This window comes from Leuresthes tenuis, unplaced genomic scaffold, assembly GCF_036924035.1.
Source record: "Leuresthes tenuis unplaced genomic scaffold, fLeuTen1.0.hap1 SCAF_6, whole genome shotgun sequence".
Taxonomy (NCBI): domain Eukaryota; kingdom Metazoa; phylum Chordata; class Actinopteri; order Atheriniformes; family Atherinopsidae; genus Leuresthes; species Leuresthes tenuis.
The window spans coordinates 15489182-15512389 of NW_027325360.1; the positions used below are offsets into that span (position 1 = coordinate 15489182).

General features: G+C 38.7%; 1 protein-coding gene across 2 annotated transcripts; it reads right to left on the reverse strand.

Annotated features, from left to right (window-relative positions):
• Positions 1-4239: 4239 nt before the first annotated feature.
• On the reverse strand, positions 4240-21208 carry rasef (RAS and EF-hand domain containing). 2 transcript variants are annotated; one of them, XM_072386962.1, is made up of 17 exons: positions 20899-21208; positions 16092-16238; positions 15323-15413; positions 12971-13066; positions 12127-12204; positions 11914-12029; positions 9878-9946; positions 9696-9762; positions 9455-9543; positions 8930-9227; positions 8369-8509; positions 7258-7408; positions 6874-6955; positions 6574-6688; positions 6040-6147; positions 5867-5943; positions 4240-4535 (listed from the first exon to the last, which is right to left on the reverse strand). In XM_072386962.1, exons 1-17 carry the CDS (start codon positions 21201-21203, stop codon positions 4433-4435), a joined length of 2133 nt encoding a protein of 710 aa, XP_072243063.1. In that variant the 5' UTR covers positions 21204-21208; the 3' UTR covers positions 4240-4432. The 2 variants fall into 2 exon arrangements, with proteins under 2 accessions (XP_072243063.1, XP_072243062.1); XM_072386961.1 differs by having other exon boundaries at positions 6040-6150.
• Between the last annotated feature and the right edge of the window lie 2000 nt (positions 21209-23208).

Below are 23208 nucleotides of genomic sequence, written 5' to 3' on the forward strand. Positions count from 1 at the left end.
CCGCCCGTCCTTCTGCAGAGCTGATTGAGTGGTCACAAAGACAAGCTCAAGTGCAGACTCTCCTCTGTCAGTGGTCTGATGCCCACATCACACAAACGAAAGTGTTTCTCAGTACAGATTAAATCTTTATAGCATTCCAAGAGGTTTGACTTTCACAGGGACAAGCAGGCCTGTCTTTATTTGTAACTGCAATATAACACATCACAGCTCATACTTTTCTTTAAAAACTCAGATCATCCTTCCTTCTAAGTATACGGTAGAATGAGCTAATAACATGTATTGGATGGGATTTGTTTTCAGGAAACTACTTGCTTGTATATCAGAAGCTATCAACTTAGAATTTCTAAGTGTTGGAAAAAAATCAAACATGTTTTTAACACGTTACAGACAAATCAAATAAAGAGCCACATTTAATGAGGCTGTGTGCTGTAACAGGAACAAATGCAGTCTATAGTGTTACAAGACAACAAACTACATGCAGAACACAAGAGGCCGATCTTGTATCATAGAGAGCTGCTGCCCTCTTGCCTGTGGAAGTGGTATAACCCCCAGCTGCATTGACATGAATGTAGGACACTTGTTATAAAGAAAGATTTTACAGTAAAGCTTTTATCTAGGGACGAACAATGGCAACTAAAGCTCTTGTGACACTGTAAGGGTGCTTGTTTTAACTCAACTTATAAGATCATAAACACACAAACACACAGGCTAACACCATTAACACATGAGCCAGGCTGGTACATTTGGTTGGACATTTGGTGTTTTTGACACAGTCAAAGCTAGACCATATGACAGACATGCATTGAATGCACCAGACTGCATGTATGTGTGTGTGTGTGCATGTGCGTGTCTTTGTGTAAGATATGGCGTCTGTCTGACATGGGGTCGGACATGGACAGACAGTCTACTGTCCCAGATGTCATCAGAGTTGGTCCTGTTGTCTGACCTCTGACCCTTCCAGATGGTGACAACAACCCCTCCCCTTGACCAGAGATCTCATCCAGGAGTGCCTTCTGTGTGTGTTTCTGTACTGATGAGCTTTGAAGGATGGGCCACGAGGACTTAAACTAATTTAAGAGCTATTCAACCCTTACATGCAAAATAATAAGTGAATTTTGACGATGAATATTTCCATCATTTCTTGGATTTTATATCAAGTTGGTCCACATCATTATGTTGGTTTCTCTTTCCCGACAACCATCTTCCAACACATTTGAGTCTGAACGTTTTTTTTCATATTTTGTTTTTTGGCACAAAATGATTTATCAAATTAATTAATTGAGTTTTTGGTGATGTCTGTTTTCTGAACCAGCAGATGCAGAATTAGCAAAGAGAACCTGCCGCGTTTTCTCTACACTAATATATTCATTACCGTCATTAACCTTTCGGCTGCACGGTCCCCTTATCTAATTATCCCCCTATTACCACCCCACACACATCTACACAGATTATTCTCTGCAGCTTCTCCGCACCCACCCCATCCCTACCTCCGCTACCCCACATGTTGTTTGACAAATGAGTGGTCTCGCCTCATCAAACACATGACAATGTAAACAGATGGGAAGTGTAGACAGGAACCTGTGCCAGCTCTAAACACACACACGAACACACGCACACAGCAAAATCTCTGACATATGTTGTAGTTATTCAAACAGCCACGCTCAGAGACACATCCAGACGCTCAGGGAGTATGGCTAACAGGAGGGTCTTTCAGAGCATCATCCAAGGAGAAAGTATCTGATTTAATTATTTGTCGTCTCCTTTGAGACTTTAATGGGGGTTCATACTGAAAAACATCTACGATCACCAGGTCCACAAGTCTGACAGTTTTATAGTATAGAGCTACAACGCTGCTAAAAAATCTGCAACTTGTTTCTGGCAAAGAAAAGCCTGTGTGCAAATATAAACATTACAGCATAAATAGGACAAAATAAATGCAAAGCAATGATGGATAATTTTTTTGCCAAATTATTATGTTTCCCTGGAGGCCCTTTAGCAACGGCTCTGTTTCCTGCAACTGATCTGCAGTTCACAATTTTGCAACACGGCTTGTAAGATTAATATATAAAATCAGCCTGAAGTCTGTTACAAGCAACAGAATTAAAATGCGGTGCGTGTTGGTGCTTCAGGGAAACAAAAACAATTTAGCAAAAAAATAATAGCACCGAATGCTTCGGTTTATTATCATTTAGGGTGACTTCTCTTAGTTTTATTGTTGGCAACTTCACAGTTCTACTTTGTGTGACAATAACAAAGACATTCAAGCAATAAGAAACACAATAATGATGATGTGAGTGGAAATAAAGAGCTGAGAAACAGGTTCTCAGCTGCTTGCAGGGTTAAATGCTGATAAATGCAGAGTCTCATACTGAGTATCAGATAAAACATCACAAATATGCCGGTGACGTGTGTCCACAGGCTCAAGACACTTGTGATACATACATGTCTGTGAAACACCACGAGTGGATAAAACTTCAGAGAGAAAATCAAATACCTCAAAAACGAAAGCAATCACTGCCAAGACTGAGTTTGAGTTGAAAAGTGAGCAAATGTGTTTAATCCCACGAGCATTTTATTTGAGACACACTGACACCTTTACTGCCTTTCAACAGGCACATAATACGTATGATATAGCATCAGTTTTAAGACAAATATAATAAAACAACTCTATAATATTAGACAGAACAATTGGCTAAATTCAAATACTCATTTTAACAAAGTTACAGTCATGCATTGTATCTGAGGGATTACAATAAGGGCTCTACTTTATGCATATGAAATTAAATGAAAAAATACTTAATCTATCCCAAAAGGAGGTTAAAATCGTGCAGTCATTTCTTTTTTCTCACCAATCATCACAGGCTGTTGTACACGTAACATTTATTACAGATTTAAATGACTTGCTAAATGCTCAGATATATAAACCTTTAAACAAAAACAGATCAAATAAACATAACACTGTTGTGGTATTACCATAAAGTATGTTTTGACATTGCACCAGGATTTGTTGAACATGAACTAAGACTCGGCTGTGCATATCGCCAAAACTTTGCCTCAATTTAGCGATAAATGCACTTCACGTTCAATAAAGTCAGACTCCTGCTCCCTTTCATACCACCAATATGCTGTAGATGTCATTTGTAAGCAGAAAACAAGCATAAAATAGCTCACAAGTAATCAGTCAAGTTCATGACATATAAGAAAAAAATCTTTTTGCTTTCTTTTCTCAACGTAAACATGTGATTAAACCAACTTTCTGTCCTCCAACTTGGACAACCATGTGTCAACATACAATCCAAACATCCCTTTACATCACTCACATACATACTTCATTTTTGAAATCCTCACTGTTCTTTGCTTCATTTTCTTTCCTTTTTGCCTTGCTTGTAACACTCTCACAATATGCAAGTGCCAGTCTGGCAAAGTCCGTTAGTGATGTCAAATATGTGAAAAATCCTTTTTAGACACAAGATATGTAACGTTAATTCAGATGTTGGTCACTTTTCGGTTGATTTTCTTTATGCTTCATTCAGACATGAACGAGCCATTTGAGAACAGGAAAAGCAAGGTATGCCACTGGAGCCCTCATAGAGTGTCTGTTTTCTCACATATAAGTCAGACCTCTACAACATTTCATAGTAGCATGGCTGCAATAGTTGTGTGAAACAGCAACTGTGGATGGAAGCAGCTGAAAATATGACTTTCTTACATTTTTCAGCTTAATTAACAGTCAGTATGACGCTGACGGCAGCGGGTTGCAGGAACTGAAAATATATAAATATACCGGACAAAGTGCAGACGCTTAAATGCAAGCAGATTTCTCTCGTTCTTTTAGCTCACACGCTGGAGTTAGAACGACTCTGTGTTGCAGCTAATTATTGCACGTAAAACCATGATGGAGCAAAATTTGGAAAAGTTATTTATGTTATTTATCATTGTGATAACATGATTCCTTTGAACAGCTGATCAGAAGCCAAACCAAACAACCACTCCTGTGCATGTGTGTCTGTTATTGTGACTGCAGCAGTTCATACTTGTGCCGTTTTGAAAGTGAATTTGTAAATGTTACTAAGTCCAACACAGACATGATTGCTGTCACGAAACGTAATGGAAAATCTGCGTGGCCACCAGATTAATGGAAAGCAATGTATGTCTGAAAGCATCATAAAGGAACAAAATAAAGTATTTGTAATAGAAATTAAAATAGCATTCACATGACATTTACACTGACTTCTGATGTCCAGTGGCTGAATGGTAATCTCATGTCTTTTGTCTGCTCACTTCATCCACATGTATAACTTTTCTTTAGTGACTCACACTGATGATTTGTTCCTGCTGCTGTTTTGTCAGGTTTCTGCATTTGTGTTCCTTGCTGAAACTGTCCTGAGTTCACATTCAGTCAGATGCAGAGTTCCAGCTGTGTTGAGTTTGATCAGGTGCAGCAGGAGACCTTCTGTATATTCTTGGGAGCATTTAAACTGGGCAAAGACTGATAGCGTTTTTGCTCCTCAAAACGATCATGTCTTTTAACCAGTCTGCCAGGTAGAAAAGAAGAAAAGCAGATGAGAAAGTGGAAAATCACATTTTACCTTGTTATCATATGGGTGCTAGTTACCAGTCACTTGTCCGCACCAATCACCTAATCCCATGCTATTAGTAACAAATAAAGACTTGAACATATTTTTCCTTTTCAGCATGAAAAAAACTCTCCTGCATCGTGTTTATACTTGCTTTTGAACCTTGAGCTCATTTGGGCAACTATCTCCATTATTGGCATAATAGTTCACATACTCGCCATTATCCTACACCTGTTACCTGAGATATCCACTAGAGAGCACACTAGCAAACTGTACAGAACTTCAGGATATTAACAATGAACGTGGAAACTTTCAGTCTGGTTCCAAACTGAGCAAAGCAACCGGAAAGTTTTTAGATAGCAGCCATGACCATTGCCATTGAAACCATTGAAATTCCCTGAATGTTAAGGAAAGGAGCTTCAATGCTTCCTTTATAAGTTCCTTTAGCAAAGGAAATGACATTCCTTTATGAGAGAAAAGGAAATAATTCTGTCCCACAATTCCTTGCAGCCGCAACATTAAAAGTCACGCTAATTATTCTAATGTAAGCGTACTTACTAGTATTCATGTCAATAAATATGAGGACAGAAGGGTGAATGTTAGCAGCCTGTGACAACATATTTTACTTAATTGACTTTGTCTTTACTATTATTCTTTAAATTAAACTTATTTCTTATTAATCCAATATGATACACAAAATATAGCTTTTGCAAAATACCCTGATGGGGATTATCAGCTAATTATTGTAGGTAAAACCATGATGGAAGGAGTTCTCCTACCATCTTCCCTTAACTTAATTATGTTTTCCAACAAGATGAAGGCAAACTGCTTAAGAAAAAAAATATAATGTATAAAATATACTGTTTTTTCCTCCCTATTCCTCTGTACCAAATAAGAGAGGTTGGTGTTTGGCTGATGTGAAGATAAAAGCGGACGAAGTGACAGCTGTGATACAGTCGATGGTATTTAAAGGCTCCTAAATCACGGACGTTGAATATCCATATTTGACCCTATACTGTCTCTCCCTGTCTTCTACATCGTTGTGCACAGCATTCATTTCTGAGAATGATAGCAGGATACATGAGGTAGCCATTAAAACCACACAAACACGCACATAAAAGCAAGTATATACGCAGCCTAAGTCGTGTCACTCTGCATGCATTTTGAGCATCCGTCCCCTGGAACAACCAAAACTAAAAGAAATTCCCCTAAGTATTGATTAATTACACCCAAGTTCAAAAAGTAAAATGTTTACATGCAAACAGCTAACTGAAACAGCTGCCTCTTACCTGGCCAGGTGCAGCACAGCCTCCAGGATGTTGCAGCCATCTTTGGCGCTGGTTTCACAGAACAGTGTGTTGTATGTCTGTTGGGTACAGACAAAAATATATTCATCCCTAATCACCAGCTTTTGTTTACTGTAAGCCTTAAAATGCCCTTGTGAGTTAAACAAGATATTTACCATGGCCAGTTTTTCTCCATAACTGGTAGGAACACAGTTAACTGCATTTTCCCTAAGATCACACTTATTACCCACGAGCATGATGGGAATATCATCCTGGGACACATCCTGCTGAGCAAAATAAGAAACTCAATACAGGCAATTATTCTGTTGCGCATCAGAGTGGTGATTGCATGTTCTGAACAGAATACAAATCAGACAGAAAATAAACTTTTAAATGCTCAGATTTATCATTAAGGACCTCTTTGTGGACATAGCACAATACATCAAATACACACCAATAAGAAGCTACAACACAGGACAACACAGTATGTGCATGCTTTGCATCCAGCACTTACATATCTGCTGCATGTAGACAAAGAAAAACAAGCAACATCACTTAATTTGAGAAAAAAAAAAGATTGTTTGACCAGTATTTAGAGGGTTGGGGGAAATGAACCTGTTCAAATTTTATTTTATCAGCTTTATTGAGCTGATGCCTGGAATAACTTATTCATCTAACACGAAGAAGAGCAAAGCAGAGCAGTATATTACCTCGATCAGGTCCACCCATTCTCTAACATTCAGGAAGCTCTTCTCACAGGTGACATCATACAACAGCAACACGCCGTCTGCACGTCGGAAGTAAGACTTTGCAATGCTGCGAAACCTGCGAGGAGGACGGAGGATGGATTCATTTTCCCTCAAATATATATATAACCCTAATCTTCTCCACACAAGTTGCTAAATTAAACATTGTTTGCTTTGATAGTCCACATGTTGTGTGTGTAGTATATCAATTTCAATTTCAAGAAATGTCAAACATTCAGTCATTTGGCTCATGCCAGCACATGCCTCTCTTGTCCTGCAGTGTCCCATAGCTGTAATAAAATGGGCTCTCCGTCCACAATAAGGGTCTTCATCTGAAAGTCCACTCCTAAAATAAAGCAAATGAGACGCAAACAAGCTTTTGAAACTGTTGAGCCGATGAGAAAGTACTTCTTGTATTACAATATGAAGTAGTTGCTTCAGGGACAGTGCCTGATCAGATTAACAGCATGTTCAGCGATGACTTCATGCAACTTAGTTCAGAATTTAATCATTAAACAGTCATCTGATGCTTCCCCCAAGCATTAAATTTCAAGCAAACTTTATGGTTAGCATCACAGAATGATACAATATGAAGCTTGCTATGCTACCTAAATATGGACAATGTTGTTCTTTGTGTATCCATCTCACCCAGAGTAGCACTGGAGTTTTGTTTGAATTCATTCTTGCAGAGTCGAAGCAGGAAGCTGGATTTTCCCACAGCAGCATCTCCAGCTAACACGATCCTGTAGGCCTTCTCTGAGGTCATGTAGCCCAGGTCAATGCTGTCCTTGTCCTCATTCTGCAGAGAGACAGAGCAAAGATAAGAGGAATGTCAGTTCTACTTCAGCAGTGCTGATAACACGAGAAAATTTGCATTCAGTGCTTTTGTTGAACTTGTTTTGTCCCCAGCGGAGACCTTCTCAAACACCTGCTATTGTTATTTGTATCTCTCTCTATGAACAGCTCTATTCAGCAATGTTTAATACATTATTTACAATCTAAATCCATAAGAGCAACTGCTAGAGTTTGAGTACATAACTAACACAACCATGTTTCTGAAATGGGATGCTGTGCAAATGTTAAGTAAAAATAACTAAAACGATAACATCAGCTCTTCTTTTAACTTTCATTAAACACTTGATATAGCTTTGCAAGTGAAATCTTAATACAGGATTTCAGCTGCTCAGCAATTCAGAACATCGTTTGTTGTATTTTTGTCTTCTTTCTTATTGGCTTCAGTGTGTGATGGATCCAGGCTGTAGGCAGACCAACTGCTGAATATTTCTACTATAGTGACATGTTGTTATCTATGCAAAATTTAGTTTTTTTGTTAGTTTTTACTTAGTGTGCTTGTACTACAGTATTTTCAGTTGAATCAAAGGCTGATGATTTGAATGATGCTGAATGAGTTACAAATCAATGTATTGAGCACTTACTGATATTCTAAATAGGCTTGCCAAGTTTATCCAGAGAAATGCGATCCTTGAAAATCTATTCCTTTATTTTGTTTCAGAGCTCCCAAATCCTGAAGACTTTCCAGCTCATTGCTGATTAGGATTCACCTTTCACCCAATTTTCCCCCATTGATTTAAATCATAAACAACAATTAATTAAACCATAAACAACAATTTCAAATGGGATAAAATTATCATAATTTTATTGTCAAGATCGCCATACATTTTCAATAGCTACTAAGGTCTGCACCAATCCATCTTATTCCATTTATAACTTATCCTCTTTATGAGTTTCCGGCTCTCACCTGAATTTTGATGGCACTGATTGCTTTTTTTGTTGTTGGGGTGGGGGTTGATGGCATACTAATTGAATCAGTTAGCTTCCAGTCCAAAACTGAGCTGCTGTCCGACCCGAATGCCGATTCCCCGTCCTGCATCTCTGCTGGCTATGATGGAGACATGCAGTAGTCAACATTAGGAGCTGTTCGCAACATGACAACCTGTACAGTCGCTGCACGAGTAAGTTGTTGAATACTAGAATTTAGAGTCCTGTTCAATCATTCATGGCCCCAGCAAGATAATACAAATGAAAAAGATAGGATTTGTGTTATCTGAACTCTCTGACTTTTCATCGAACACCATCATCAGCTGACAGTCTTTGCTGTTTTTCAGTGTTATTTAACAAACGTTAGCATGACTGATAATTTACTTTATTTTCTACACATCAGTTTATTAGTTTCACATTTATGATCAAGTTACCAGACATAAATAAAAAGAAAACAACATCCATAAACATTTCTATAACATCAATGCATACTGTACACACATGAAGTCTTTGTCTGAGCTTTATCTTCTTATTCTCTCACCTCAGTGTCAGAGTTTTCACCCAACATGCTATCATTATTGTCATCCTCCTCTTTCTTCTTCTCCTCCTTCTCATCTTCTTCCTCTCCTTGACCCTTGACTTCATGCTCTGAGTCGTAGCCTCCATGAGAGCCTCTGAGTGTCGACAGACCGCTGTCCGTGTAGATCTCAGGCAGGCTGTCCTCCTCGCACTCACTGCTGTGTCTGCGCCTCAGGCCGGGGTCACAAATGGCCAAAGCCAGAGTATCGCAGCTGGGCCGGCGGCTGAACAGAGGGCTCTCATCCAAACGGTGCTCAAACCTGAGGAGGTTATGAAATAAAAAGCGTGCTACATAAATTTAGCCAACTTTTGTTGAACTAAAGTGCAAATTTTATCTTAGGAAACTTTTCTTGACGTTATTCTTCTACTGAGAAAATCCAGTAAATTCTATATAAAGTGTACCAGTAATTGTGTGTACCTAAAGTATGTGTAGTCTAAATATTAAATAGACACTAAAAATTCTGTGGATTGTGTGATGTTGTCTTACCTCTCTGTTAATGCATATGGAGATGTGTAGCAGATACTTTTACTTCTGAATCTTTCCCTGATTTCCCCCGGTGAACCACCGTTACCTGACTGTAACACACAACAATTGAAGTTTTGTTTTCTGAGGTTTGCCTCTGCATTTTGTAACAGAACAAACAGTTCTCAGTTTGAGAAGAAATTGTAACTCAATATCTTATAGTTTGATAAAAAAAAAAAAACGTGTATCAGATGTGTAGCTTTACCCTCGTCATCTTCTCCAGAGTCGCCCTCAGACCGTCATTACTGTCATGAAGCTTCCTGTTGGCTGTCCTATCCACACACAGGAAAATTAATGCAGTTTTAACTTTTTAATTTGTTTAAAATGCTTTGAGATGTAATTACAAGGATTTGTTTCAGTAAGGGTGGGTGCTACTATCTGACATACTGCAGAATCTCGATCTGACTCTCCAGGATGTCTCGCTCGTCAGAAAAGTGTTTCATGAGCTCCTCGTCTCTGCAGCAAAACAAGAAGAGAAATGCAGTTATCGAATATGAACAGAACCTAAACTGATCTATTAATCAAAGAAATACATGCCGGTCCGTATTTGTTATTGTTATCATCTGCAGCGTCACCTACAATACTCAAACTCAGACAGAAACTCAAAAAACTCAAAACTACTGTTTTACCCTCCCTTTCTGCAGAAGAAACATTTTTGGTTTAGAGTACACTGAATCTTTATCTTAGTTTAGAAACTTCTATTGAATGAAAATAAGTAAATTAATGAAACAGTAAAAGTAACAATTAGAGCTCAACCACTATGGATTTTAAATGGCTGATTTTGGTCTATTTGACCAGTTTTTCAGAATGGTGCTGCACTAGCAACAGCCCGCTGCAGCAGCTCTGGACAGATTCTTCTTGAGATTTTCTAATGGGATTTTTCTATGAAAACACTGATTTCTAAAATGTTTTTCTGTACTGGTTTTGGATTCTGGGATAATTTTTGCTGGTATGTCTGGTATGGTTTGTATGTGTGAGCAGCTGGTCGAGCCTTCTAAAGCACAAGTAATGCTTGCAATAAGATCCCGCACCAAGGTGAGTTGAAGAGTAGATGTCTAGGATGCAGAGTAGTAACAAAACAGAGAGAAAGGAAGAGGAAGTTCAAACCATTTCTACTCCTCATGGTGTTAGTGTTACGCATTTTCTCCAAGTATCTGTGTCAACATCCACTGGGGTCTGTCTGTAGCATTGCTAGTGAATTGACACAAGGGACAATGATGTGTTTCACCCTTCTTTAACTATCGTTTAGTGTTTCCACAGCAACAACACTACATTGCCCACAGATGTGCACATGTGCACATTTGCAAAGTACATTCAAACAATCCCTGATTAATTGACTGACAGATCAATCTGTCAACCTCTAGCAAAGCTCTTAGTGAGTGACCACAGGAGAGCAGGACATCTCTCCTCAGAAAGTAGTTCTGCGGCAAATGACACAAGAACCTTTTCCGATTATTATTCTGTAATTTTTTGTTTCTAAACGATTTAGTTTATATCCAAACAAACATGTTAATACACCAAAGTACAGTAAGAACCTACAAATATCATGCTCTGCAGAGTAAAATCAAGTTTTAGAAGTGAGAGTAAAAAGAGAGGTATCTGACAGCTGCTTTAGGGCTACAATGACTCCAAGCTGATTTGATCAATATCAGTTTATTGATCTCTATCAGTTTAGGTGCATGTAGAGTATTTTCACCCCAGACCTTTCTCTGGCTTGTGTTTCTTCCCTTTGATTTCTTAAGGAAGAAGCTGTTTTTCCAATTTCAGTATAGCAGTAATATCACTTGATTACCTGCATACATCCAATTTATGAGTAACACAAGTCAACCAAGATATGGAAACAAACAACGGTAAGAAGAAGATGTGCTGGTTCGCGGAGCTGGGCTATTATCCTAACAGTGGCAGTGTTGCTTCTGTTGCTAAGTAACCCCTCTGAAGAAGTTATTATGTGTGAAGTCACTCCAGGATATCCTGTTTCAACTCTGACAAAACAAAACCTCCAGAGGCCAAACCCGCGCCACCCAACTGAGGGAGGAGGGGTGATCTCTGTCTTTCTCTGTCCCTCAGAAACAAGGTGAATTTGATCAGCAGCTCGAAACCAGACTTGTTACCAGTTTATTTGTTTAGCATTTTCCTGAGTAGAAAGTCGACGTGCAAGTGTGTATTTTCTCAAGTTTATATTAATCAACGAAATGCAGAGAGAAGATGATGGGAAGAAAACCTGCTCTGCAGCTTTCCTGCCATCAGTAATTGTAGGTTTAAACTTTCAGAGTTTACAATGAAAGGGAAGAGTGTGCACTGAATGAAACTCAACTCCACCAACACCAACACAGATTAATTCAGTCAGCTAACCCAGATCTTAACTGAACTTAAATATCATACATACAAGAAAATAAAATCACACCCAACTACAATCAATTCACCGTTCAGAGTTCATGCTTTGATCGGTCAGCTCCGTCTTCAATGAGTCCATGTCACTCTGTAGACAGGCAATTTGGGTCTGAGACTTCAGCAGCTCCTGTTTTAACTTCTGGTTCTCCTGGAGGGGAAAAGAGAAGAAGTAAAATGGCAGAATATACGAAAACTGACTGACCAGAACCAATAAATACAAACATGCTCAGTATTTTTAGTCTTACCAATGTTAGCTCATTGATCTTCTTCTTTAAAGCTGGGCTCTCGTCTTTCACAGTGATGTTCTTGTACTTCTCCTCTATCTGATGGACAGGTTCACATATTCAGGAGTGAGATCATTCAACTTTCAGGTAGGCTCAAAATCACTGAGTATAAACTATACTCAAAGTAACTGTGAAGTCTCAATTCCAGCAAAGTTAAAGTCTAGCTAACTTGTGCTTTCATGGGGTCAGAAATGAATGCATTAGTCCTGGTTTATCTTCTTGTGACTCAAATCAGTGATATTCACAAAGAACTCAATCATCTTTTTCCCAAAGATGTGGGATGCAACTTTTACATTCTAAGAGGCAACTGTTGTTTGTATCTAACTAGGTCAAAGTTTCACTTGGACACTTAGTTTTATTTTGATGCAGCAGAAAAACAGTGTAGGATTGTATTTGCTGAAGTGCTTATTGTTTCAGACTTTTGTCTGACTGTCCTGTGAGTATATTACTGCAGGGTAAATATATCAATTATGTATTTATCTGCTCTCATTATACAGAATAGTTTCTTAACTTGTTACATTGGCTTTAGGATACAATAGGCTACATTAGTATACATTAGTCATTTCTCGAAGTTGGTGTGTTGAATGCAGGAAAAGAGACAAACACAAGGATGTTAGCAAATGTGACAAGAACCAAACTGAGCCAAGTGGGTTATCACGGGTATTGGAGGGTGTGTCTGATGTGCTGTGGTGAGAGTGGGTTTAATGTTGTGACCAATCAGTTTATACCACTGAGCTGCTCTGACCTGTTGTGTTGATGCTGTGTTAAAGTGAAAATGTAAACATAAAATGTCAGTGAAAAATACCATCTGCATCCTCTGGATCTTACACTGCAGCTCACACACTTCAGTCTCGTAATTTCTCCGCAATTCATTCAGCGCAGCCTCTGTTCGTTTCCTTTCCTGAAAAAACACATACAAAGATATACAAATTGTCATTATTTACTTATATTAAATGAGAGGCTGTGACAATACTTTATAAAAGTGTATACATGTGTCTCTTGTTTGTTGTGTTAAAATGTCTCCTCTGTTCTATTTTTGAACCACGATCAAAAGAGCTGGAATTCAATGTCTACATTTTGCGGAGATAAATTCCTCTCTTGCAGGTGTCAGAATATGACTGTCTGCACAAACCTTACACTGTGGGAGAACACAGGTGAGTGCACTTCAAATTTGTGTGCTATTTTAAGGCAAAGCAAACAGCAGCTCCTGAGTAGACTCAAGCACACTTACATAACACGGCGGTGCAGCGATAAGAAAAGATAAGTTTCTGTTCTCGGTAAAGGTTTGTCATAACATCAGGGCCAAAGAACACCTAAAGGAATCCGACGATTTGATGCCTGATCCAGAAAGAGATCTCTGTGGAATGACACTCTTCCATTTTTCATTTTAATGTTGTGAAAAGCTGAATACTGAAGCTCATTTCCCATAACAGACACAAACCGTTTAGCCCCACACCATTTCTGAAACACCCTCAAATTCAGCCTATGACTGAATCAGGCCTGATTAAACAACCTTAGGTATACTGAATAAGAAATTTCTGCTTAAACTTATCACCAGGTTTTTCTGATCTTACACGTTTCCTACTCGATGAATCGTGTAAATGAGAGTAAATAATGGACTCGTAATGAGTCTGTGATCCTGATGCTGAACCTCCCAGCTGCAGATCCAACATGTCTATTGCAACAGAAAAAAAACACAACCAAAGCTAAAGTCACGAGGCATAGAAAGTACAATTTTAAGGTTTTTATGAATAAGGATTAATAAAACTGGGCCTTTAAACTTAGATACTTAAAACCTCAGAACAAGAAGTCTGAAAAGTTACCTGAATGGCAATTTTGTCTGACCAAGGTCATAAAATCAGGGTTTTATTATAGCAAAGTGGCAGCTTGGAAATGCTTTAAGAGACCACTGTGTTGATGCATTGTCTCAATGAGCTTATATTCCATCACAGTTTCACAGCGTTCAGAAAACAATATGTGAATCAAAGCAGCTTTATTGGGAATTGGGTTGCATTGATTCACGCTTCCATGTTGGTGTGTTTATATCCTACAAGATCCTACAGATCCTGAAAGATGAAATTTGGAGCATGCACAGAGCGTTTAGGCCCATTTGAGTCTAGTTGAGTGAATACATGCATTCACTAACCTCAGAATCTGGGTGTGTAAATTTGATTTCATGAAACTTGATTTTCAAAGTCCGATTTTGGTCTGACTAACAGATTCATTATTATTTTTCTCATGTAATCTAAACATGAAAACTCCAGCAAAACATAAAAGATTGGTGTCGTAGTGCTGGAATAAACTGAGAAACCAAGCTTTGTTGCATTCACATGAACGGGGTGATGTCTCAAATTATCGATCCAGTGCTACTTATTTGCCACAAGCGAACAAATTTGCAAGTCAGCATACTTGTTCATTTAGTAGAGACAAACTTGGTGATGAGAACCTGAAACTGCTGCAGGACTCTTTGAATAATTGGAAATCAATGAATTCTAATAATATCTGAAATGTTGTTTTGAGAGATAAGAAAGGGAAGAGATCTTCTCTTAATCTGCACCATTTGAGTCATTTTTGTTGTTTTTTTCAGTATCATTATCAAGAGAACTGAATGGTCAGTGGATTCTGCTTCTACTTGTCTTGATGTCTTTATCTGTCCTGGTTATAGAAGCAATGTACTGCAGCAAGAAGCGAACCATCTTCATAACAGTGAAAACTCAGGTTTATACCTGAAGTTATGCTAAGTCCCTTATCTGTAGCGCAGGTCATCTGTTGTCACAGTGATATCCTGTCGGCAGCTTTAGATCAGCTTTGTGCTGCCTGATTTTATTATTGCTACTTTATCGTTTTCATCCATATGTCACTCAATCTTATCAAGCCAAATATGTACAGCCTTATCATTTTCATTCTCCATCTGTCTACCAACAGGTTTCTATCTGCAGAGTTGTGACATCCATCTGATCAGCAGGCGTGTCTGAGTTTGGATCAGTAACCTGATATATGTCTGCATGTGTATGTTTGACATGAGGGAAGAGCTGAACAAACGCTCCCTGCTGATCATTCTGCCTACAAGAACTCCAGAGAAAGAAGCACAGCATCACAAACATTCTGCAGAACTAAAACAGGATCACGCAGGTCATTTGGTCTGAGTATGTCCCACCTGCTCCTGTGTTTTTCTCTCTGCCGCATGAATGCGTTGGTCCATCTCCTCTTCCATCTCACTGAGCTGCATTGATGCTTGGTCCTGTGCTCTGAAAAACAGAAAAATAATCATCTCTCTGTACTCCATAAACCCACAAACATCTATTACATGCACACTGGCTTGTTTAGTGCTCTGACACATCAAACTAAAGCCAGCTGTGAGTCATTAAATTTACCTCACTTGCTGAAAAAAAACACAATTTTGTAGTAAAATTATATCTGTGCAGTGTGTTTCCCTTTAATCTGCATCAAGATAAAGAAATATGTAATTCATTATAACTGATTTCAAATCCATTTACTGCCAGGAAGACAAAAGTCTTAACATTTTAATCTCCGGTGGTGTTATATGGAAATAATATTTACAACAGCATTGAACTTAATGAGTGAATCTTACATTTACAGTGCACATATGGATGATACAATGTTTTAACAGTTTCCCTATTTCTTGTTATTCTATGGCAACAAAGAGAAATGCCACTTCATGAATAATCCATTAAAAGTCACTCAAGTTAGTGTAACAGTGGCTCTGAGAATGATTTTCCATAAATCATGCTCACGTTTGACAAAGAAGGGAATCAGTAATTCAGCTACTTTAACATCAATTTTCATCAAATTATATCCACAAAGATGGTTCAATATTGATATCAGATGAAAACCGTTATCTTTTTATCATACTTGTTGGATGAAGTCAGTGCTTATGTGTGATTTTGCATGTCCATGATACTCACCGCTTGATGGCAAGTGCCAGGTTCTCCATCTCTGAGTTCTGCTGTTTGATTTCTTTGGTGAAGTTAACGATGACTTTCTCAAACTGAGGGATCAGTCTGGGCTCAGTCAGGCTGATGTTCTGGTAGAGTGTTGATGCCTGTTCATGCCTGGAAGAACGTCAGTATTTATCATGACATCAACTTTTCTCTTTCCTCCAAGCATTAACTGCACTGAGCTGAGGGTAAAACTGTCCACTTCAACTATCAGCTCTGCCATCAACGTCCGGCCGATGACAAACAATACATGAAATGCTCTGTGAAACTTGGTTAAAACAAAGGTGAAAATTCAACTTTATAACTGCCAATATTTGAAAAATTGAGCCCCTAAACATTTGTTATATGGGATTGCACAGTTTAAGTTTAAGCATCTCTCTTTAACACATATAGAGACAGGTTGGATTGATAAGAAATTAGACAGCAGATGTCATTGGGCCTGTGAGCTCAGAACCGCAGTCCCATTGAGAGCTTTTTGGTTTCTCTGTGTTTTATGAAGGCAGAATTCTTCCCACTATGTTGCACCATAAACTGCAGCCTGGCACGCTTGAGAGGTGAGAGCACATTGTTGGGATAAAGCAGTAGCTTGGATACAAATGAAACAAGGTGCATGTGAGGCTATGTGAAGGGAAAGACAATCTGGTTTCTGTTGTTGTAGCAGTGAGACGTAAGAGAGCTGCTGGTTTATCTACAAACTCAGGCTGGTGAAGGAAAAGCTGATCATTTGAAATTAAACAACAATTAACCAAACAAACAAAAAAAAATATCATAGCTTAGAAAAAGGTATCTCAGAAATCCTGAAAATAATTGTTTTAAATAATGTGCAATGTGAAATGGCAGTTGAGCTAATGAAAGAAATCACCACTGAGAGAGGAGAAGAAGAAGATTCTATTCTATCTTAATGAAATATATAATCTAACTCGTGTTTTTACTCTCCAAACAGGACTTGAAACACCTTCAGAAAGCTGACAGCTGCTCTCAAAATATTTTTAAAATGAATCTAATAAAAATGTGTCAAACTGACCTCAGAATTTACAATTTAATCAGGAATTGTATCCACTGCGAGTCATTTGGGAGACATTGTAATAAAATAGTGATAAACTGCTCTGTGCCTGAGCAGGAAGGTAAAAGTGGGCCATATAAGACTGCAGTGTGTGTTTGTCACCTGACGGAGGGGACTGACTGTAATCTTGTGCATATAGACACTGCTAAATATCAGTCAATACATAAGCTCCCAGTGACACAGTCACACAGTCATGATGATAGAGATGCCCTCAAACAAGCTCAAACAATGCTGCGTCAGACTTGAGAAAGTCAGATGTAAACTGACATCAACAGAAGTGGTTGTCAGGAAACGATTCACATGATCCAAAGCTGCTGAAAACTCCCCCAAAACAAAAACTTGAGGTATGAAAAAGATGCTTCAGAACATTCTTATGCACTACCAGGCTTTCCTTAACATGCCCTTGCTTGCAGTTAGTGTACACAGCTGGTTGACGTCCTATAAAAAATCCAGTGTTATTTCAATTGACAGGGTATTTGACCCTTTGTCACTAAATGGGAAGAAGAAGTCTAAAATATGATCCTAGAATCGCTGCTTGATGGATCTTAATCAAACGAATCTGCTGTGAAAAATGTTTCTGAAAACTTGTTTGAACACAAACATGAAATAACCAATAAGCAAACACGGAGAGCACACAGGGCATCTTATAAGTGATTCAATCCAGAGGCACCATTTTAGTGAACAGCCTGAACCCACACAGCTGCAATCGCAGTCACCTGAGAGACTGAATAGGATGAACATTTAAAACAATGTTCATCCCATTACATCAGTCTTGATTGGAATGAAATCATAAAAAGTTAAATAACTGATATTTTTTGCTCTTCGTATACAAAATAGTCTTCCATGCTGTGAAAACGCTGTGTGTTAAACTTTCCAATCTGTCATCGCTCAGCTGACACATGGAACAGTGGCTGTATATGCCTGAAGATAAGAGAGCGCTTTTAGCAGACGGCCCCACTGTGGCAATCAATGTCCTGATGGACCAGTCCCATGCCAGGCCTGAGGCCACACACTCTCACATGCACACACACTGAATATTAGGTGGGGAAACACAGACAAACACAGTAAGTAACTGGAGTTTAAAAATCTGGAGTCGGTGAAAAGGTTAGAATTAGATCAGACAATGGTTTGTGTTTGGGAACAGTTCCTGATTGAAATTACAATTTTGCAGTTGGTTGAGTGGGTTATCAGGAGAATGTTTATGAAGCAGAAGTTAACCTCTGCTCAATTATTCTGAGCGTGTAGCTAACCATTCAATGAAAGCCAGTAATCTGTATTTAAGAAACTGCTGTTCAGTGTTGTCCTTTTCACATAAACCATAGAATGTAGCATCCTGAGGAGATGTGTCGAGGAAGTTTGCACCTGCAGTAAGAAACCTAAAGGACATTAAATGAAATGTTGGAGCTACGACACGATACGTGATGTGGATTTTCAGAGATTAAGAAAAGCACATATAGTTTTTGAAAAGGAAAATCAATTAAAATCTCTTTATGAAGCACATTTAAAGCAACACAGTTACCAAAGTGCACAATACCAGCAGTAAAGTTCAGGTCAATTTTCACACAAGTTTACTGATCTGAGTAAAGAGCTAATCTACACTTTCTACATTCAGCTAAATATAGGATTGTTTTTCATAGCACCAACAGTTCAAATCTAACGCTAAAAACTTTGACTTCAACTCAAAGACTGGAGTACAGTTAAAGTTCCTCATTCTGATGTCATAGACACTTTTCAGTCGAAATAAAGGATCTGGTTGCCCGGTTTAAACTGATGTGAAGTGAACAAGAAGATGGACGACCAATATACAGAGCAACTTTGACTCATGTAGCAAACGTGTTTCCTGGAAGCTTCATCTTTAAGAGTAGGAGTCGTCAAACGATGCAAACTCTCAAAAAAGAAAACTTAACAGAGGGATGCAAGATTCACACTAACATATTCGAAAAAATTATCAACCAAGATGCCCGATAGAGGAGACTTCACCTGACATGGTGGTTGATTAAAAAACAGCAAGGCAAATGTGTACAAGGAGAGCTTTTCAAGTCCCTTTAAGTATTAGCAAGCCTAAGTTGTACCAAGATGTGAATGAGGGTTAAGTTTCAAAATGGCCTCGCACTTTAGATGAAGTCACTGAGCCTATTGGTCAGATAAACATTTCCACATGAACTATCCAACCAGCAAACACTTTAAGACATAAAATATGTCTGAAATGAAAAATACACCATTAGCAATAATTCTGGAAGGTGGGTCAACACCTTGTTCACACATACAGGTAGTTAAACACCAGTTGAACAACGTGTCAATAAATATAACCTATAAATCTTTGGTGATAAGATAGTGACCGAGCCATATTGTGTAACTATGTCATCCCATTTACACACAGCAACTGATAATGTTTCATAATTGGTTTCCTGTATTCTTATTACATTCAGAACCCTAACCTGAACACATCCCTACAATCACACCGTGTGAAATTATACTTTTTAAATTTTCTGCTGCAGGTTACAACGGTGAACAACACACATTGTACAGTCACTGACCTATAATATCTCTGCAAATTCATTGAAGTGATAATCTATTAAATTTACTGAGTTGTTGAGGTGTTAGAAAAATCTTAAACGTTTGACCTGGCTTAGAGGCTACAGTTGACAGACAGGCACTGTTTCAGAGCACTGAGGATCAATTTGGTTACCATGAATGTCTCATTTTAGTTATATTTGATGACACATACGTTCATTGAAACATCTACTACGTAATTGTGTTTACTGATACTGGAAAGACATTCTTATTCAAATGCTGATTTCAGTTGCATTAGTAAACTTTCAGTCTCAGCTCAACAGCCTGAAGATGCTCTCATTTCTTTTGGGCAAAACGTGAAAACATCAGTTTCTGTTCTTGTCTCATTCTTCTGAACTGTGTCACAGCATTCACTGCTATCAGTTTTCGTAAAAGATGTAGCTTAGTTTAATGGTACGCTCTGTGGCTCCACTTGGGATATATGTTTTCAAATAGCTTTGTTATGATAGTTATGCTAGTTATAGTTATGCTATTATGAAAGGACCCTGACCTACTTTCACAAAATGTTACAAGTCCAGAGAATATAAGCCTAACAAAACCAGACAATTTAGCTAATAATTCTTGATACAAATATACAGTTTTCTTAATCTATAAACATTAAGAAAATGTGTGTGTGTGTGTGTGTGTGTGTGTGGGGGGGGGTGATAAGGTTTTCTTTTACTTCATCAAAGTAGTTGCAGGTTCATTTTTTACAGGCAACTTATCGATTAACTGAACGCTTATTTCACTTAATCTTTAGTTCAATGTCTGTCTTTTGCATGCTATCCAAAGGGAGCAGATTTGGGAGCCAACGTTAAAACAACAAAGATGTTCAGAAAAACAACAACACATTAAGATAAATTTACACCCTTATTCGTCCTACTTTCAATTTACAGTATTTTAAAGGTATTCCTTATGTTTGACATCACGGAATGGGTCCGCTTATACTTAGTGTAGAAACAGCGCTTTTTTTGTATTTCTCTTATTATAAAGCAATTTCTTGTAATATTTACTGTGTGAATTTCCCTATAAAGATGACTAAAGTCTTCCTCATCTTTACGACACTGCGCTCCCTGTTCAACTCCTATCTCCTGTACATTTTCATATTTCTAACGCACTTCCCTGACTGCCTGGCGCGGACAGGTGTGCGAAACTCACCTGGGGATGTACTTGGCCTGCTCGCCCAGCTTGCTCTCGAAGGTCTCCCATGCGATGCACAAATCTCCTCCATCGGACTCCATGACCTCTCCGTAGCGGTCGTGAAATCCGTGGATGAACTCCTGCAGGGTGACGGTTCCGTCCTGGTCGACGTCCAGCCGGTCAAATATTCGGTCCGCCTCCGCCGCTGACACCTGCAGCTCCGAGCAAATAGTGAGAAACTCGTTTCTTTCGATGCGCCCGGAGTTGTCAACGTCGTAGGCGCGAAAGAGGTTGCGCAGCCTGTCTTGCTCCTCCGCGCTCATACCCTTAATGGGTGGCTGAGGCTGGCTGGAGGGGAGGGGGAGAGAGGGTGGGGAGGGAGGGTTTCAGTATAAGAGGTTATCCACTGGGTCGGGGAATTCCCGAAATCCTACAAAATGTCCAGTGTTTTATTCTGTGACCTATAACTCCCAGCTTCCAGACCGGATCCGCTCTTATCCAAACATACCGGCAGCTGTCGTGCGCGTTTACGCAAGTCAATTGAAATAATCAAACGTTGAAACTATCTTCACCAACTGATGTTGCGGTTTTTAGCAGTCAGCTGGACGGAGAAAACTGCTGTCGGACTCGGGTAATACACTTGCCATCCGTGTGTGCGCGTATGTGTGTTTCTGCACTCCTCCCTCTCTTTTGAGTAGATGTGTGAGCCTCAGGCCAAATACAAGTGGTTGTCTGTGGGCGAAGCTTGTACTGTCGCTAATTAAAGCCACAAGATACTACAAGGTTTACCCCCCCCCTCCCTCAAAAAAAGAGAAGACGTATGAAAGACGTATGAACGTACTTAATACACTTGAAGCTTGCTCATGTGATACGAACCTTCTGAAACGTTTTGTCACGACTGTTAATCGCTCAAAAATGCTTTCGTTTGGGTATTTCTTTTCTCACATTGCTTCATAAAGTGAATTGCATGAGTCTCAAATAAAAAAAGAAGAAAATTTAGGTTTATAGGTGAGCCCTAAATGTAACTTCGAGGGATGAAACTCAACCCTCTTTCTCCCAGATCATGCATTTGTAGCTGTTCTCTGCTATCGCTATATGTAGCCTACATATTTCTTTACATAAGTTGTCAAAAGCATAAAATCTGCATTAGCACACTGTGAGGCCTCAATCTTGAAATTAGCCATGGGCGCTTGTTCAGCCTCATTTCTTCACTTAGCATGGTTATAAATTGATGAAATGCGAATTTTACAAGAATAGCAACTGATATGAAGGCTCTTTTCACCAATGTGTGCATTAAATAATCAAATGACCACAAGCTAATTGCCACTTAGTGCGCTTGGGGCAGCAGGTCACTTAGTTTTTTTGATTCATTTTGATAGTTGCCTAAGTCAACAAGGCTTCTTACATACTTTAAAGTTCATATGGTTTGAACTATGAGGAAAAAAGTTAAATCATATTTTTTCATGCGCATTACAGACTTTTTTTTAGATTTTTGTTTGTCAGAGGCATGTAATTTTATCAACCTATGGCTCATTTCCTGAACCACATCCTAAAACGCTTCCTTCACACCTAAAATCAATCACTTTTATGTGAAACTGACGCATCATTCTTACTGATATATGTATATATATATATATATATATATATATACTGACGACCAGATTAATTCACTTCATTTTGATTTAGGTTTGAATAGTGTTCAGATAAGTTTTTTTTTTGGTCATTTCAAAGGTTCGATCATCTTGAATAATGCAAAAATCCTTAACAGAAAGTGATCTGTTCCTCCATATAGAATAATTTCCTGTGAGACAGATGTGTGTTTTTAAATACAATGTTATATAGAAAGCAGCCCTTTTATTATCTCAAAGGAAGAATCCATCTTATCAGACATTAAAACAACAGTACACAGTGTACGCACAATATCGGAAAAGGAGTGCAGAGTTCCTCCTACAACTATCACATGTGACTTTTCACCTCTCACCTGGATGTGACCTCTTCTTTGCTGATGGAAAATTCTTCCACACTTGAGGAGTTCTCATCTTCACCAGCACCGTCTTCGTCCTTCTCGTGTCGTTCTTTGAAGCCGCTGATGAACTCCTCTAAGGTCACAGTGCCATCTTTGTCCACATCCAGGCGATTAAATATGCCCTCTGCTTCTTGAGACGGGACTTGAAGCTCCGAACAAATAGTAAAGAATTCATTTCTTTCAATCCGCCCTGAATTGTCCACATCGTAAGTGTGAAAGAGTGAGCTCAGGCGCTTTTGTTCCCCCTCACTATTTCTCTTTTTTGATGCCATGTTTTTTTTTTGTTTATTCAATGTCTCAGA

Excerpts from the sequence above, each read along its gene's own strand:
- rasef (XM_072386961.1), bottom strand. The coding sequence starts at position 21,203 with ATGAGCGCGGAGGAGCAAGACAGGCTGCGCAACCTCTTTCGCGCCTAC. Across the intron at positions 6,956-7,257 it reads AAACTCCAGTGCTACTCTGG|GAGTGGACTTTCAGATGAAG; the intron begins GTGAGATGGATA and ends GCTTTATTTTAG. Across the intron at positions 6,151-6,573 it reads AATGGGTGGACCTGATCGAG|CAGGATGTGTCCCAGGATGA; the intron begins GTAATATACTGC and ends TATTTTGCTCAG.